Source organism: Elgaria multicarinata, chromosome 2 (assembly GCF_023053635.1).
Source record: "Elgaria multicarinata webbii isolate HBS135686 ecotype San Diego chromosome 2, rElgMul1.1.pri, whole genome shotgun sequence".
In the NCBI taxonomy this organism is placed as follows: domain Eukaryota; kingdom Metazoa; phylum Chordata; class Lepidosauria; order Squamata; family Anguidae; genus Elgaria; species Elgaria multicarinata.
In genome coordinates, this window is record NC_086172.1 from 2,826,180 (window position 1) to 2,841,731 (window position 15,552).

At 41.4% G+C, this 15,552-nt stretch overlaps 1 protein-coding gene across 1 annotated transcript in view; it reads right to left on the minus strand.

Annotated features, from left to right (window-relative positions):
- Positions 1 to 241: 241 nt before the first annotated feature.
- SUCLA2 (succinate-CoA ligase ADP-forming subunit beta) overlaps positions 242 to 15,552 on the minus strand; it is a 33,300-nt gene continuing 17,989 nt past the window's right edge. The window contains exons 6-11 of the mRNA XM_063115915.1: positions 14,454 to 14,592; positions 13,236 to 13,397; positions 13,014 to 13,156; positions 6,333 to 6,453; positions 3,635 to 3,723; positions 242 to 1,067 (exon numbers count right to left, since the gene is read on the minus strand). Of these exons, the coding sequence (XP_062971985.1) occupies positions 993 to 1,067; positions 3,635 to 3,723; positions 6,333 to 6,453; positions 13,014 to 13,156; positions 13,236 to 13,397; positions 14,454 to 14,592 (729 nt within the window). The 3' untranslated portion in view covers positions 242 to 992. The remainder of the gene's footprint in view (positions 1,068 to 3,634; positions 3,724 to 6,332; positions 6,454 to 13,013; positions 13,157 to 13,235; positions 13,398 to 14,453; positions 14,593 to 15,552) is intronic.

A 15,552-nucleotide genomic window follows, 5' to 3' on the forward strand; every position in this document is an offset into this window, starting at 1 on the left:
GTACGCTCTAAAACATTATATAAATGGTACAATTAGGCTGTAATCCTATATTCACTTACCTGGGAGTAAATTTCATTGAATTCACTGGTACTTACTTCTGAGTAGACATACCTATGATTGCATTGTTCTTATATTAGAGTTGTAACCATTTCACAATCCCAATGATACTAATAACATGCCATAGCAGTGCTTGACTACATTTTTATTTAAAGATCCAACTTTGGAAATAAAAGAAAAACGCTTAACTCTTTTAAGACACTTTATTAACTTTAAGAAGAAAAATACTTTGTCTGCCCAGCACTAAAAGAAATAAGCTTTATTTATTCATATAAATAAGTACCAGAAATCATGAACACTTGTGTCAGAGTGCATTAAATTATAATGTTCAAGAAACTGTTACTTCAGAAAGCATTGAGTGTATTCTATAAATATAGGCTCATAAATACATGTGATGCACTCAATTCAATTTACTGCAGAATATAAATACTTTAGATATATTTATTTATTTATTTTATTACATTTATATACCGCCCCACAGCCGAAGCTCTCTTTTTATATATATTCCTCTATTTTACCAATCATAGTATTACCTGTCTTTCCTGAATAATTTTCTCCAGCCTATGAAAGCTGCAGTGGGTATTACTAGCGAGTCTAGTCATTAAATTTCTTAATCACACTGACAAAAACAGAAGTTCTGTGGACTCCAGACTTTTATTTGGAAGAAATACATTTTCAGCTGGGTATTATTTTTGTTTACAAACAAAAACATCAAGAACATCCTTCTGCAGCTTTAAAGCTGCAATTAAGTAGATATAAACAACAATACTTTTATAATGAACATTTTCAATATTACTAGAAAGGTGATACATGTGAACCTGTCAAGCATGAAAACCACCACAAAAGTGGGGTGAGAAATAAAAGAAAAGCAATTTTAAAAAATAGGGGGGGGGAGAGAGAAATGTGGGCTTTGGGGACATGAACCATATGTCTGATCAGATTGGCAACTGAAATTTAACATCCACTTGAGCTTGCTTTGCTAATGTCACTATTTCAGAGAGTTTCACAACCTAAAAGATAAACAAAAGTGAAATCATGACATATTCTGTTCAAGTAACATATCAATAAAGTTCAACAATAAACGAAGTTCAAAAATAATGATAAATAAATCATTTGGGTAATCAACAGCATGGGCAATCATAAAGTTCTATGGATAAACACATAGAGTGTGTGGGGGGGGAACAGCATACAATTTGTTACAAACCACTGAACAAAAGTCACAGTAAGCAGAAGATAGGCATGAACACACCTGTCTAGGCAGAGTCTCATACCTTCAAGTTATTGCTTGATTCATGATAAACAGCATCCAACAGAGATTCCCCAATCTGAAGCACACCAAACTCAGAAACTTAAATCCTGAGTAATATGTGGAAAAGGAATCCACCTTATTGAAACTACAGCCCACTCTGACCCTCTTTGGTCTCCTCTGTCCAGAGTATTTGCCTCTCGGTGTCCTTGGTCAAAACACGAGGCCCAGCTGGGCAGGCAGCATTTTCCTCACCTGACCCCACTGAAGACAGCTGCAAGCTGATGAAGCAAAAGGAAGCAGCTTGTCTGAGGAACAAGGACTTGCCTCGGTGAGCAGATGGTGAAGGCCACTGATGCCTTTGCTCACTTGCCCCTTCTAGCGCCCCTGAGGCAGAGGGTCAAGGGAGGAGGAAATGCAAGCAAGGAGGAGGGACGGAGGCCCAGGTGGCTGCTTTTGCTCTTTGTAGAGAGGGGAATCCCCAGGATGCTGAGGCCAACGCATGGAGATCAGCAGCATACTGGAAATGCTGGAACGTTGTGAAGCTCGTGTTAGCCCCGTTGTTGTAGAAAGAGCATGTCAGAATCTACTTTGGGGACTATCTGGGACTACCCTTGGTTTATCTTCTCCCAAAGGATCATTGATGAGGTTTTAATTGTTTTAATAATTATTTTAAAGTATGTTTCCTTTATTTTGGGAGGAACTATTGTGATTGGGCTCAGATGTCACAATAACTCATGATGGGTTATCGTGTTTGGAATTTTTTAATCCACAATGGCTTATTTGGCTAATTTATTTATTTATTACATTTTTATACCACCCAATAGCCGAAGCTCTCTGGGTGGTTCACAAAAATTAAAACCATGAAGAGAATAATAACAACCAACAAATTTAAAACACAAATACAAAATACAACCAGAATAAAACCACACAGCAAAAATTAATATAAGTTAAAATATGAGATTAAAACAGCAAAGTTTAAATTTAAGTTAAATTAGGTGTTAAAATATTGAGAAAATAAAAAGGTCTTCAGCTGGTGACGGAAAGAAAACAATATAGGTGCCAAGTGAACCTCTCTGGGGAGCTCGTTCCACAGCCAGGGTGCCACAGCAGAGAAAGCCCTCCTCCTAGTAGCCACCTGCCTCACTTCCTTTGGCAGGGGCTCACAGAGAAGGGCCCCTGTGGATGATCTTAAGGTCCAGCCAGGTACATCTGAGAGGAGGCGTTCCTTCAAATAACCTGGCACCAAACCGTTTAGGGCTTTGAATGTTAATACCAGCACTTTGAATCGGGCCCAGACTTGGACTGGCAGCCAATGAATTTGTAGAAGGACTGGCGTGATATGATCTCGCCGGCCAGTCCCCGTTAGTAAACTTGCTGCCCTGTTTTGTACCAGCTAAAGTTTCTGGACCGTTTTCAAAGGCAGCCCCACGTATAATGCATTGCAGTAATCTAAACGAGAGGAATAGAGTTCACTTGAATGGGATGGTAGCGGCCACTTTGACTGCTCTTGCCTCATGACTCTGTAGCTGATGAAAATGCCCAGTGGTGCCTGCCGCATGACACAATATCCAACGATGGTTAAGTAACCCGCTCTGTATATCGTTCAATATTTGCCTGGGTTATTTTGGCACAATATCCCATCATGGGTTAAAAAAAATCCTGCTACACAAAATGATAAACTACGATGGGTTAAATAATCCACGGTGGGTTATTTAACCCATTGTGGGTTATCCTGTTGTTCAACTCCAGTCACAGAAATAAGTCCTAGTGTGTTCAGTACACTTGCACAGGATTGTGCTTTCTGGAAAAGTTACTAGTTCAACTACTGTTGAACTAGTAGTTGTAGGTTTTTATTACCTTCCCAAATACTCTCCTCTGAAATGTTGAAAATTGAATACAAATTGTTAATATAAAGTGTACCCTAGATTAATTAAGAATCTAGTAGAAAAGGAAAAGGAAAGGAACCTCTCGTGCAAGCCCTTGAGTCATTGCTGACTCCTAGAGGGACGCCTGCTTTCGCTGACGTTTTCTTGGCAGACTTTGTAGTGGGGTGGTTTGCCATTGCCTCAGTAAGAATCTAGTACATCTGTACAAATCAGGTAAGAATGCACATAGAGAGATTCTTATAACCATCTCAGTGTGCATACGTACAGCATGAATGCCATAGTCAGTGTAGTACGTGAACATTTTCCTAGATATATAATGCTCTTATAATGCTAGAAAGTTAAGAATGCTATTTCATCTCTCATAGGTTATCAATGACTTATAAGAGTATGCCATAGCAAGGAATCTGTAGCAAAAATAATTGTAAATAACTTTTTAGCTCACCATTTTAGCAGCTTCATCCAAGTCATCACAGGCAAGTATTTTCAGACCACTATCTGTTATCAAAGCTTTGGCATCATCAACTCGTGTACCTGCATAGTCAATAGTCAGAATTAATAGGTTATTTCAGGATTAACGGTGTTACCTGACACCCTCCATTCAGAACATGCGCAACACACACTACAGCTGCCCTGCTTCTTTATGGCCCTGTTCAGAAGGCACCTTAAACCACGGCCTTAACCATGGTGGATAAGCCAGAAAGCCGGGCTGGGTTCAGAAGACACTTTAAACCATGGCTTTAACCACAGTGAATAAGGCTTTTTTACTTTATTTACTATGGTTAAAGCTGTGGTATAAGGCGTCTTCTGAACACGGCCTGGCTTTCTGGCTTAACCACCATGGTTAAAGCCATGGTTTAAGGTGTCTTCTGAATGGGGCCAATGATGTTTTCAATGCTAATGTTAAGGGGACGGGGTGGGAAGCTAAACTGCCCATGAAGCTGAAGTTTTGTCAAGACTGGACAAGTTTTGTCAAGACTTCAGAATCACTTTTATAATTACCATCCATTTAGAGACAGACAACTTGACTTTCTATTAATCCACCCCAGTCTGCCAGGAAACAACAACCATCAGCACCTTGACTGAGCCGGAAGCCTGCCTGCCACTTCAGATGCAGGCAGATTCAAGCAGAAAAGACCAAGTGATCATTCTTGGCAAAACCATGATTCATTACTAAGAAAAAGGATTAATTACCCAACGATTTTTACAATCAAATACAATTACAAACCATCTTCTGCAGGATTATTTCCAATACAAGAACCCACACAACATACCAGACACGCTACTCAGACGTTAGGGCTCATGTTTTCAAGAAACACATAAGCCTTGAGTGATGCCACACTAGCTAACCCTGCCCTCAGCATGACTTCCTTTGGACCACCCACCACGTTGAGCAGACATTTGAAAAGAGCAGCCTACACCCAAGCAGATGCTCACTTGTGGGCAGTTCTTTTCAGTCACTGGGGGGATATGCAACATTGTGTGTGGAGGGGGTGCTAGCCAGTGTGGTTTTACTCCAGAGGCAATCTCTTTTTAAAGGCAGGAGGCAGTGAACTGCCCTTCCCTCAGAACCTACAGATTTATTTGTGGATAGGTGGTTCTCAGTGCACTTAAAAAACAAATCTTCCCATGAGTGCTGGGCCATCCAAGGAGACTGGAGGGAAGGAAGGCCACAACTGCTGCCATAAAGTATGCTGCTTCCTTAAAGAAAAATTATTTAAAAAGTGTTGGGAGGTGTTTCTGACCCTTGTAATTTAAAAAAATAATTCATTATTATTATGTTTTTAAAAAACCTGGAGACTTGGGAGGTAGGAAATCATACGAGGTCTCCCTGGAGCTCCTCCCCTCCCCCACAACCTATTCCCCGCCCCCATTTTTCATTTTCTCCATTTCTTATCTTGACCAGCTGTTTTGGGGTTGTGTGTCGGCTGTTCAGATGTCTGCAACTGCAATGGGTTGCTGTGACGGACTAAAAGGCTGCTTGGGTGTGTAGATGTGGACACCTCCCACCCCAATCCACTGCTTTGCGGGGATGATCTCTTTTTCTGTGCAACGCTCTGCTGCCTTGGCTCTATCCACTGCAGCCCCCCACCCCAAGCTGCCACTGCAAGATTCAAATATTCCTTGAATATGCAAATAGGATTTAAGATTTTTTCTGTACAGATCATTAAACTGATGGAGAAAGCAAATTATGTAACATAAAAATAACTCATTCACTGCTTTTGGATGTCACTTTAACCCATTAGATTTTGAAAATAAGCTACTCATCTCCCCCACACAATCAGACAAGTAAGACACTGCGCACAATTGGAGCCGGCCCTGCTGCAGCCACCCTCCCACCTGAGCACTGGCGCAGTTTTACCCATTGACAACATCGCAGCAGCCTGTTTTAACCTTCCACAATATCCCGATGAGAGGGGAGAGGTGGGGGATAAAGTACAGGGGTTTAATTCAGTGCTTTCAGTATCACCCCCAAAAGGGGAGTGGTGGCTCTAAAGCCCTAGAGGTTTGCAAGATCGGGACAAAACCTCATACCCAGCCTCCTCTACTCAGGAGGCATCTAATGCACCATCAGATCACTGTGCAATTACACATAAAGGAGGAAACCTCTGGGTGCCTCGAAAAGGGGGTGGCAGCTATAAACTCCATGGAAGTTTACAAGGTTGGGACCAACCTGGCGCAGCTGCTGCCACCCAACCGAGACAGTGTTTAACGGTTGAGGAGGTTGCAGAGTGCATTGCCGGGGGAGGGGCTCGGCCAGTGGCGGGCTGCAAGCACAATCCATTACTAGGACAAATCATGGAAACAAAGGTTTGCTGGCTGGAGGAGAGCTGGCGACAGCGGTTTTGACCGCTTTTGCCAAGCAACTCTGTAGGTGACCAAAATAACCCACTGTGACCAACACATGACATGCTAACCCATGATAAGTTAAATAACCCACTCTGCAGACCGTGGGTTATCAGAGTGGGTTATTTTGGCCAAATAAATCATCATGGATTAAAAAAAAACCCTGATAGATGACACAATAACCCGCGATAGATTAAATAACCCATCATGGCTTATTTAGTCCATCATGGGGTATCCTGATGTCCGAAAGCAGTCATTACCATACGTTTGAATTCACAAATACATGGAATGCTCACCTTGTAATCGTACAACAATAGGTATTTTTAGATCCAAATCTTTTACTGCCATAATTATGCCCTGTGCAATTACATCACATCGCATAATGCCTCCAAAAATATTTACCAGAATAGCCTGTACCTGTGTAAAGAAGCAGTACATAGGATTGAGAGCTTAAGAATGAACAAAGTACAGATTATTATTATTATATTTATTTGTACCCTGCCTTTTGCCCAATGCTGGGCCTCAAGGCGGCCTTACAAAGTTTAAAACATACATTGGGGCGGGGGGGGGGGGGACATAGTTTAAAATACACAACAAAATTATAAGACATTAACATAGAGGAAGGGCCAGATTATTCTCCAAAGGCCTGCTGGAACAAAAAAGTTTTAGCCTGCTTCCGAAAGCCCATCAAGGAGGGAGCCAGCCTAGCTTCCCCAGGAAGAGAGTTCCAGAGCACTGGAGCAGCCACCGAGAAGGCCCTCTCCCATGTTCCCACCCAGCGCGCCTGTGAAGATGGTGGGACTGAAAGAAGGGCTTCTCCAGAAGATCTCAAAGCACAGGCAGGCTCATAAGGGAGAATACGGTCTTTCAACTAACCTGGACCTGAGCCATATAGATTCTTTAGTTCTTTTTGTACTCATGAGAAAATAGTTTTAAAACAATTAATCTTTCTTTTGCTAAATAAGAATTTCTGAATAGTTTGCCTTTTTGTATAACATAATGAAATAAAACTTCAGCACAGTGAGTGGCAAAAGAGTGTAACATAATATGCTTTTGTTAATGCCTCTGAATTAATAAAACTTCAAGCTTTGGAAGCATCAGATGTTAAAACATACATGAAATGCTAATGACCACCACACCCTCCCTTTAAAGTAAGATGGCCCTATCCAGGCTCCTGAGTGGATATGTACCACAAGACTATTTTGTGAAACAGTGCAGCATTCTGTACCCAGACATGCTAGGCAAAAGAATAAACATATGTTGACTACAATTGAAATTATACCAACTCCTGTGGAATACATATCCTCTTCTATTGGTATATATTCTTTTCTACGTTTTTTTTAAAAATCCTGTTACACCGTTATATAAAGTGCTGGTTGGATGGATGTGAGTTCCTTATTTCATTAGAAGTAAGAGGAACGGTAATTGGGTGAATGCTTTTTTAAAAAATAAACCATTAGTTGTAGAACATATAATATCTAAAAAACTCAAAACAGATAATATATCATGTTACAACAAAAATGTAGGCAAAGTCATGTTAATCCAATGGAAAATCATGGCGGGCAGATTTGTCTTTGACCTCTCCCTTGTTTGGTGTTTGGGATGGGGGGTGTTAGAAAGCTGTGGAAGCTAGGGAGAAGAAGTAACCAAAATAAGGGAATTTTTCTTGCTATATACCTCTGTTCTCTGAACATCATGAAGGGCATTCCCCTGGGATGGCACCTCCTGCTGGAGCAAGTGGGCAGGGTCCACTTCAATCTTTTTCCAACTCTAGGGAAAGGAGCCATCCTGATCCCCAGAGCAGATTGGAAGACCAAGATGGTCCCCTCATCCCCTTTCTGGAACAAATCCATCAGCAATTACTCACTTCTGTAAACTCTAACTGCCACGAACTATGAATTAGTTATTCAAAAGGAATAGAAAACCCATGACCAAGTTGATTGGAAAACAGTCTGCCACTCCATATGTATGCAACTGACCAAAGGTTCTAAAACCATTTTGTCTTATCTGGTTTTCCATAGTAGGATGGCAGAGGTAAAATGAGAGGAGAGGTGTAGAGAAGTCCTTTTGGCCATCTTTCCCCTTTGGCATTTTCTCCCCCTGTATCTGGGCATGGAAACCTTGAGAATTCAGGAACATGCTCAAAGACATTCAGAACTAGCTGTCTGAAACAGATTATCATCTGAAAAACTTGAGGATTGAGCATCCACTCAGATGGTTCTGCTGGGCCATTATGCCAGACTGTTATCACACATAACTGCAGCCAACGGATACTCCATTGTGTCTCTGACAGCAATCGCATTATCTGAGTCACCCTGTTGTTCAGATGACTCCCCCCTCCTCTAAACAGGGTGGCTGTGAACACACTTTTGATCTGTTCACCCCTTCAGACAGTCTGCTGAGAAACCACCAGTCCAACTGATGAGAGCCTGGCCAGTTCTAATATGGAAATCTGCAGGGACACTTAATTAGCTATTTTAGTCTTGCAAGGGAGAAGCAGCTTCTTGAATGAAATTTGGTCCAGCTGACCAATTCCTGATTATCATGACCATTAGTTTGGTTAGCAACATGAGATCCAATCATGTCACTAATCCTGGTGACTTTTCAGCTGGGGAAACTTTGTCTTCTTCGGCCTTGTCAGAAACATTCTGGACTGTGAGATGTTGATTAGCACTCCCATGTGTTTCAGCTGTTGGGTAGCAGCCAAGAAACTCTTCTTCAAATTCACCCCAAAGCCATGCTCCCTTAGAGTGTCCAGGGTGATCTGAATGCTGTCAAGACACTTCTGCTTGAATGGGGTCTTTATCAGGATATCATCAAGGAAGGGGTGGAAGTACATCCTCTGAATCCTGAAGTATGTGACTAGGTCTACCAAAACTTTTGTGAACACTTGAGGATCTCAAGTGAACCTCAAAGGGAGCACCCAATATGGTAGTGTCTATTGTAGCAGAACTGGAGGTATATGCTATGTTTCTCCTTGATGGGTAGATATGCCTCTAACAAGTCTATCGATGCTAAGAAGTCTTCTGCTGAAGGAATGCCAGTATGGATTTTAGCGTTTCCATTTTCAAATGCGTCTTTAGTAGGTGTTTAACTAGTTAAGATCCAAGATTATCCTGACAGCTTTATTTTTCTTGGGAACCAAAAAGAAAATTGAATTTACTCCAGACCTGGCTTGGCATTTCAAGATGGCCTCTACCGCCTGAATGTTGGTCAGATGTTGAATTGCCATTAGGAATTCCTGGTGTCTTTCTGGCCTTTAGGCAAGGCATTTTTCTTTATGGTTCCAACAAGATAGGCATCCAGTGGATCCCCAAAGAGTTTAACTGCAGTAAAAGATCAGATACTTAGTCTAGCCTGGGATCCTGGATCCACTTCCCAGTTATGCAGCCACATATCTAATCTTGCCACAATGTTGGTGACCATGGCCCTTGCTCCAAACTGGATGGCACCCACGTGACTAAGGAGTCAACCAGCAAGGCTGCTGAGAGAGAAATCTTCTTGAGTTAATTCTTGACTTGCATGAGTACATAATCCTACCAGCTCCTGAGTCCACAGGAACCCAGTAAAGCAGGAGTTGGTAGCCAACTCTCTGAATGTTATTGCCAATACTTTGATCTTTGTGGAAGGCAGCTTTCACTCTTTTATAGCATGTCTCTTTCATCTGCCAGAATAACTGTGGAAGACATGAGGGTTGCTAATGGATCATCCACTGTGGTCCATGATTGCAGGGGAAAAGAAATATAATATTTTGGCCTACACGTGGGTGGATTAGATTTTACAGGGGTTGGCGCTTCTGCCTTCCAGATCTTGTCAAAGGAATCCGGAAAAGAAACTGTAAGGGATTAGGGGTGAGAGTTGAAAGGAAAACGGTCTTGTTCCCCATATTTGAGTTTGTGGCTTTGCCTAGTCATCATTTAATTAAATAGCTTGTATTTGCTAGTAGAGAAACAAGTGTGCACACTGCAGGGTAGAATCCACCTTCTCTTTCAAGAGCTTCCCACCCTGTCCGCTGATTCTAGGGCATCTCCTGAATCCTCAGGGCTCAATGAAACTTTGGTTCAGTTCCTCCATTTGCCTTTGCCCCAGTACTTGCCCTTCATGTCCCTTGATTTCACTTACGGGTTTTGTTTGTTTGTTTTTTGTTTTGGCACAATTAGGGGACCGAGTTGCCAGAAATGAGTCATATGATGAAGATGAGTGAACTCTTCCTGTGTGTTTACTTAGATCTCTCCATAGAGCAGTGTTTATTTTCCTCTTTTCGCCCTCTTCCTGCTTTTGTTCAGGAGGGGGAACGGATTTGCAGCGGATCTGGCCTTCCTTTTGCCAGAGACCCCCCTTATGCATTTCATAAATTGTGGCACTGCCTCTTGTGCCAAGAGCTCCAAATTGGGGGTAAAAGATGGGATAGTACTCACCCCTGCCTTGCTCCAGCACCCAACCTGATTTGACACCAAACCTATGCTCAGTCTTGTGTTCTTTGCTGGGCTTTCTACCTCTGATGCACTGGAATCTGAGTGCTCCACGGCCCCGACTTCTCAGCATGATGGCCTCTTTCCTGACCTGCCATGTGGTTAAGAGGAGGGAGTTGGGATGGCTTACAGCAGCTTCTATTTGGCTTTGCCTGATGTTTGGTGAACCGTGACAGGCCTAATACCTCTGAAATTGTGTTTCCCACAATTGGGGAACCATACAGAAAAGCCACCCAGCAGCTTCATGCTCCTTGCCCTGGAGGAATTCAGAGTGTGAATGCTAAGGCTGCGGAGCGGCTAAGATCCACCCCAAGCACTTAATGCAGCTCCATCTTCCCTTCTGAAGGTGTAGACCAATGAGGGAGCCAGGAAAAGTAGAGAAAAGAGATGAAGAACAAAATCGTTTTAAAGTATTAAAGTTTGGCCTCCTAAAAGCTCCCAGTTGAACCAATGTCTCTGCTCAGTAAGCAGGTTCCATCTGGGGATCAGGAAAAAAGACAGAAGTGGACCCTGGAGAGGGGAAAAAGACTGAAGAGGAACTTTCTACATGCTCCAGGAAGAGGTGCCATCCTGAGGGGACGAATATGCTTGTTTTGTTCTAGAGAAACTGTGATTCTCAGAACCTATGCAATAAATTATTCCATTCAGTGTAAGCAAGTGTAAAGTGAGGCACACTGGGGCAAAACATCCTAAATTTACATTATTATTATTATTATTATTATTATTATTATTATTATTATTATATGTCAGTAGGGTCTAAGCCAGCAGTGTCTGACCAAGAAAGAGATCTTGGGGTTGTGGTGGAAAGCCAACATGTCTATCCACTGAGCGGCTGTTATGAACAATACAAATCCCATTTTGGCCATAATTAGAAAAGGAACTACAATATCATAATGCCCTTTTACAAATCTGTTGTGTGTCCACACTTGGAATACTGTGTACAGTTCTGGCCATCGCACATCAAAAAGGATATTGTAAAACTGGAAAAGTTTCAGAAGAGGGCAATTAAAATGATCAAGTGACTGGAGCAACTCTGCTATGAGTTAAGGTTACAACATTAGCTTAGGAAAAAGGCAAGTAAGAGAAATATTTCAAAGGTGTATAAAATAATGCATAGTAGAGAGAAGGTTTTCTTCCTTTCTCATAATAATAGAACAGGAGCGGACAACCACTTTTGGTCTGGGGACTGTACTGCCTTCCTGGGTCAAGCAGGTGGGCCAGATTATATCAAGAGCGGGGGGGGGGGGCTCCCATGATGCCATTAACCCCACCCCCTTTTCTATTTTTCATTTTATATTATGTTTATGTGGGCTATAAATACGAGAAATACGTAACTGCATGTATTTAAAATTCTCTGTTCACTGAGGATTTCAAGGTTTCCCCTTTAATATAAAAAGTGAACAATGCAACTAGGAAACACCTACAGAAAATATACAGAACTAAAGTTTTCAGTGGTGAACAACCAAGAGGACAAGTGAACAACCAAGAGGACAAGTCTGCTAGACTACAAGATTACTACCCTAATTACTACACACTTACTAGTGGGAAATCTCACTGAACATAGGATTGCATAGGATTGTGCTGTTAAGTGGTCAATCTGTTCCTTGATAGAAGAATGTTGCTTTTTTATATAAAGGAAAAGCTAAAGGAGAAGGTTTCACAGAACGGTAGGAAAACAAACAAATGCAAGAAGCACTAGGAACCCTCAAAGGTGTTATTGAAAAGTTACATGAAAATATCTGTGTGTATAATGAGTATATTTCCGTTTCAACAGATATATGGAAAGTACCTCGTCAGAACTAGAAATTTATCATGGAATTAGGAGTGTGGAATTTTACAAGTATACCGGGTTATAACTTGTTTCAAACACTTCTTCTCTGAGAAGGTTTTCATATATATTTTTTAAATAAAATTTGATTATTTTACTAACTGTAAAGGTTTTTTTGATAAATGAAAGTTAAAACTAAGGAAGATTCATGTCAGTAAAGATTTATCTCCCCATGGAAGATTCTCTCCAGATTGTCTCCTTGTGGCCTCGAGGATGAGATTTTTGTTCAGTCCTAGTATACTTTATATAAATCTTCATATACATTTAGTATGTAGATAACAAAAAAACCTTCCTTGTTTTAGTTAACTCTGAATTCACTGGAACCAAGTGAGGCTAATTGAAATAATAACTGTAAGAACTGCCGAGATGATGATGATGATGATTTGAAGAAAACTATACAGAAGTGTTTTTCTGAAGAAGTTTTTGAAATAAGTTACAAACTGGTACAGTTGTAAAATTCCATATTCCCAATTCCATGATATCTTTCTAATTCTATTGAGGTACTTTCCTGAAATATATTCAATTTCACAAATATTTACATGTAATTTTTCAATAACACCTTTTAAGATTCCTAGTGATTCTTGCATTTGCTTATTTATGTAAGACATGGTATTTGTAATCTGTATTTCCGCCCATAAGGTTACATAGTGAACTCCAAATAGCAACTGTGTTCTTACCTTTTTATCTGAAGTAATAAGTTTAAATGCCTCAGTTACTTGTTGCACTGTAGCACCACCTCCAACATCAAGAAAATTTGCTGGTGTGCCTCCATGAAGTTTAATTATATCCATTGTAGCCATCGCAAGACCAGCTCCATTCACTAAAAGTGGGAGAAAGAGCATGAACACTCATAGGCATTAGCACTTCTATCACTCCTCTCTTCAACATGTCCAACATACCCAAACATCCGATGCTGCCATCTAATCCTATATAATTGAGGTCTGCCTTCGCTGCATCCCTGTCTCGCTGATCTTCCTGGGTCCAGTCCTGCAGGTCGAAGATTTTCTGCTGACGATAAGCCGAATTGCTATCAAAATTTATCTTTGCGTCCATACACATCACTTGGAAGACAAACAAATTGTGTTTAGACCCCTTTCAGAACATTTTTTTCTTTGAAAACAACAACAACTAGGAAATTATCTTCCGCAAGTAGGATTACATCATGAATCTTTTGTCCATTGGTTATTTTATTTTAGATTCTTTCAGGAGTTGCAGCAGTCTATTATTATTTCATTTTCTTAAGTTTGTGGAGGGAAAATTATTCCGATTCAATTTTTATATATTGCTTTATTTAAATTGCATTCTAATATCACCCCTTAAAATGTATCTAAAATACACAACGTTTCTTTTAAAAATATAATTGTTTACTGTTGGGACTACATACAGAACCCAGCATTATTTTTTCTGTAGACAAGGAACCTTGGATAAATATATACCTGCCTTTTGGATTGGAAATCTTGTCTAGCAGAACAACATTTATTATTTTTACTATCACTATATTTATTTTATTTATTTATTTATTTATTTATTTATTACACTTCTATACCACCCCCATAGCCAGGGCTCTCTGGGCGGTTTACATATAAGGACTCAATTAGATTTTGAGAAGCTTGGAGCAAAGTATATTTCACCTATACTTGGGGGTCGTCCTCCCCACACTCCAGTTTCCCCTTCCTGCTGAATTTCCTGAATCATAACAACACCTGGAAGTTCTTTCATTATTGTAATTTGAAGTCTTGCATTTTGCAACATTCCCAACCGCTTAACATTAAAAAAAGTGAATTTTAAGGTCTATCATACCTCAGTTATGACTAAGGGCAGTATCCAATGGGGCTGCTCACGTGGACATTGATTTGACTAGGAAGATTCCAAACCCAAAGAATTGGATCCATCACATTCCATTAACGTCAGCACACAGTATTTTAGATTGCAAACATTGCTGACTGACACAACAATGTGTTTACTGCAGTTTGTACCGCAATTTGGGATATAAGAATTGCTTTTCTACCAGACCATATTTTGGAGTACATTTTTCAGTTAGTTTTTTTAAACATGAACCCAATTACAAGCCTTCCAAAAGTCAAAACATCAAACAGTTCCATAAGAAAATACTTTACCAATCCCTGTGGAATCTTCAACCATGGGGTTAATTTCTACCATAGTTGCATCGAATTTAATGAAGAGGTTGTATATCTTAATCATATTATCAGCTGCTTCATTTACCAAGTTAGCAGGAAATCCCATTTTCTTGGCCAGCTAGAAATAGAAACAAAAGGGTACAAGAAATCTTAATAGCAAGCTAAACAGCTAGATAAAGCACTCTGCCTGTGTTTGGTTGTTCTATCACACTTTGGGTGTGTTCGGTCAACATGTTAGCCAACCCTGTCCTCACAGACCACTCCACAGTTGACTATTTGCATGGTGCACTTGGGCGACATTTTATTTATTTATTTATTATTGCATTTCTATCCTGCCTTTTTTCCTCTTAACGAACCCAAGGCGATGTACATAATCCTCCTCCTCCTCCCCCTCTCTATTTTATACTCACAACAACCCTGTGAGGTAGGCTGGGCTGAGTGTCTGTGCCTGGCCCAAAGTCACCCAGTGGGTTTCCATGGCTGAGTGGGGATCAGAACCTGGATCTCCCGACTCCCAGTCCAGCACTTTAGCCACTACACCACACTGACATGCAAAGCTTCTCTCCATACTCCGCCTCCCCACCGATTGGCAGTGCTAGTTCCCCCTTTCCTGATCAGGGTGCTGCCATCCTGTGGGGAGAGGCGGAGAGGGGAGAGAAGCTCCCCCTCCTTTTTGCTGCAGGGGCAACCCGCAGGACCTGCAGCGAGTGTCTTTCTGTGGCGGCAGCCGCAACGACAGGTAGGCAAATCTCCTCCCGAGGAGACCTGCCTGCTGGTTCTTGTGGCAGCGGCCGCAGAGGGAGAAGTGCCGCCTCTGGAGCCATAGAAACAAGGAAGGGGATGGCTCCAGCAACAGCTGCTAGGGTCGCTCCCTATGATTCCAGCGTTAGCACGTCTCCCTCCATGGCCACTGCCGCAAGAACCGGCAGGCAGGTGTCCTCGGGAGGAAGCTCCTCTGCCTCTTTCTTGCTGCAGCCAAAAGGAGGTGGGGCAGCTCCCACTGAGACCAGATCACACACATCCTTGGGTCCTCCCCCTCCTTCTAGCTGCTGCTTTATTCTCAATCTCAGCATTAAAA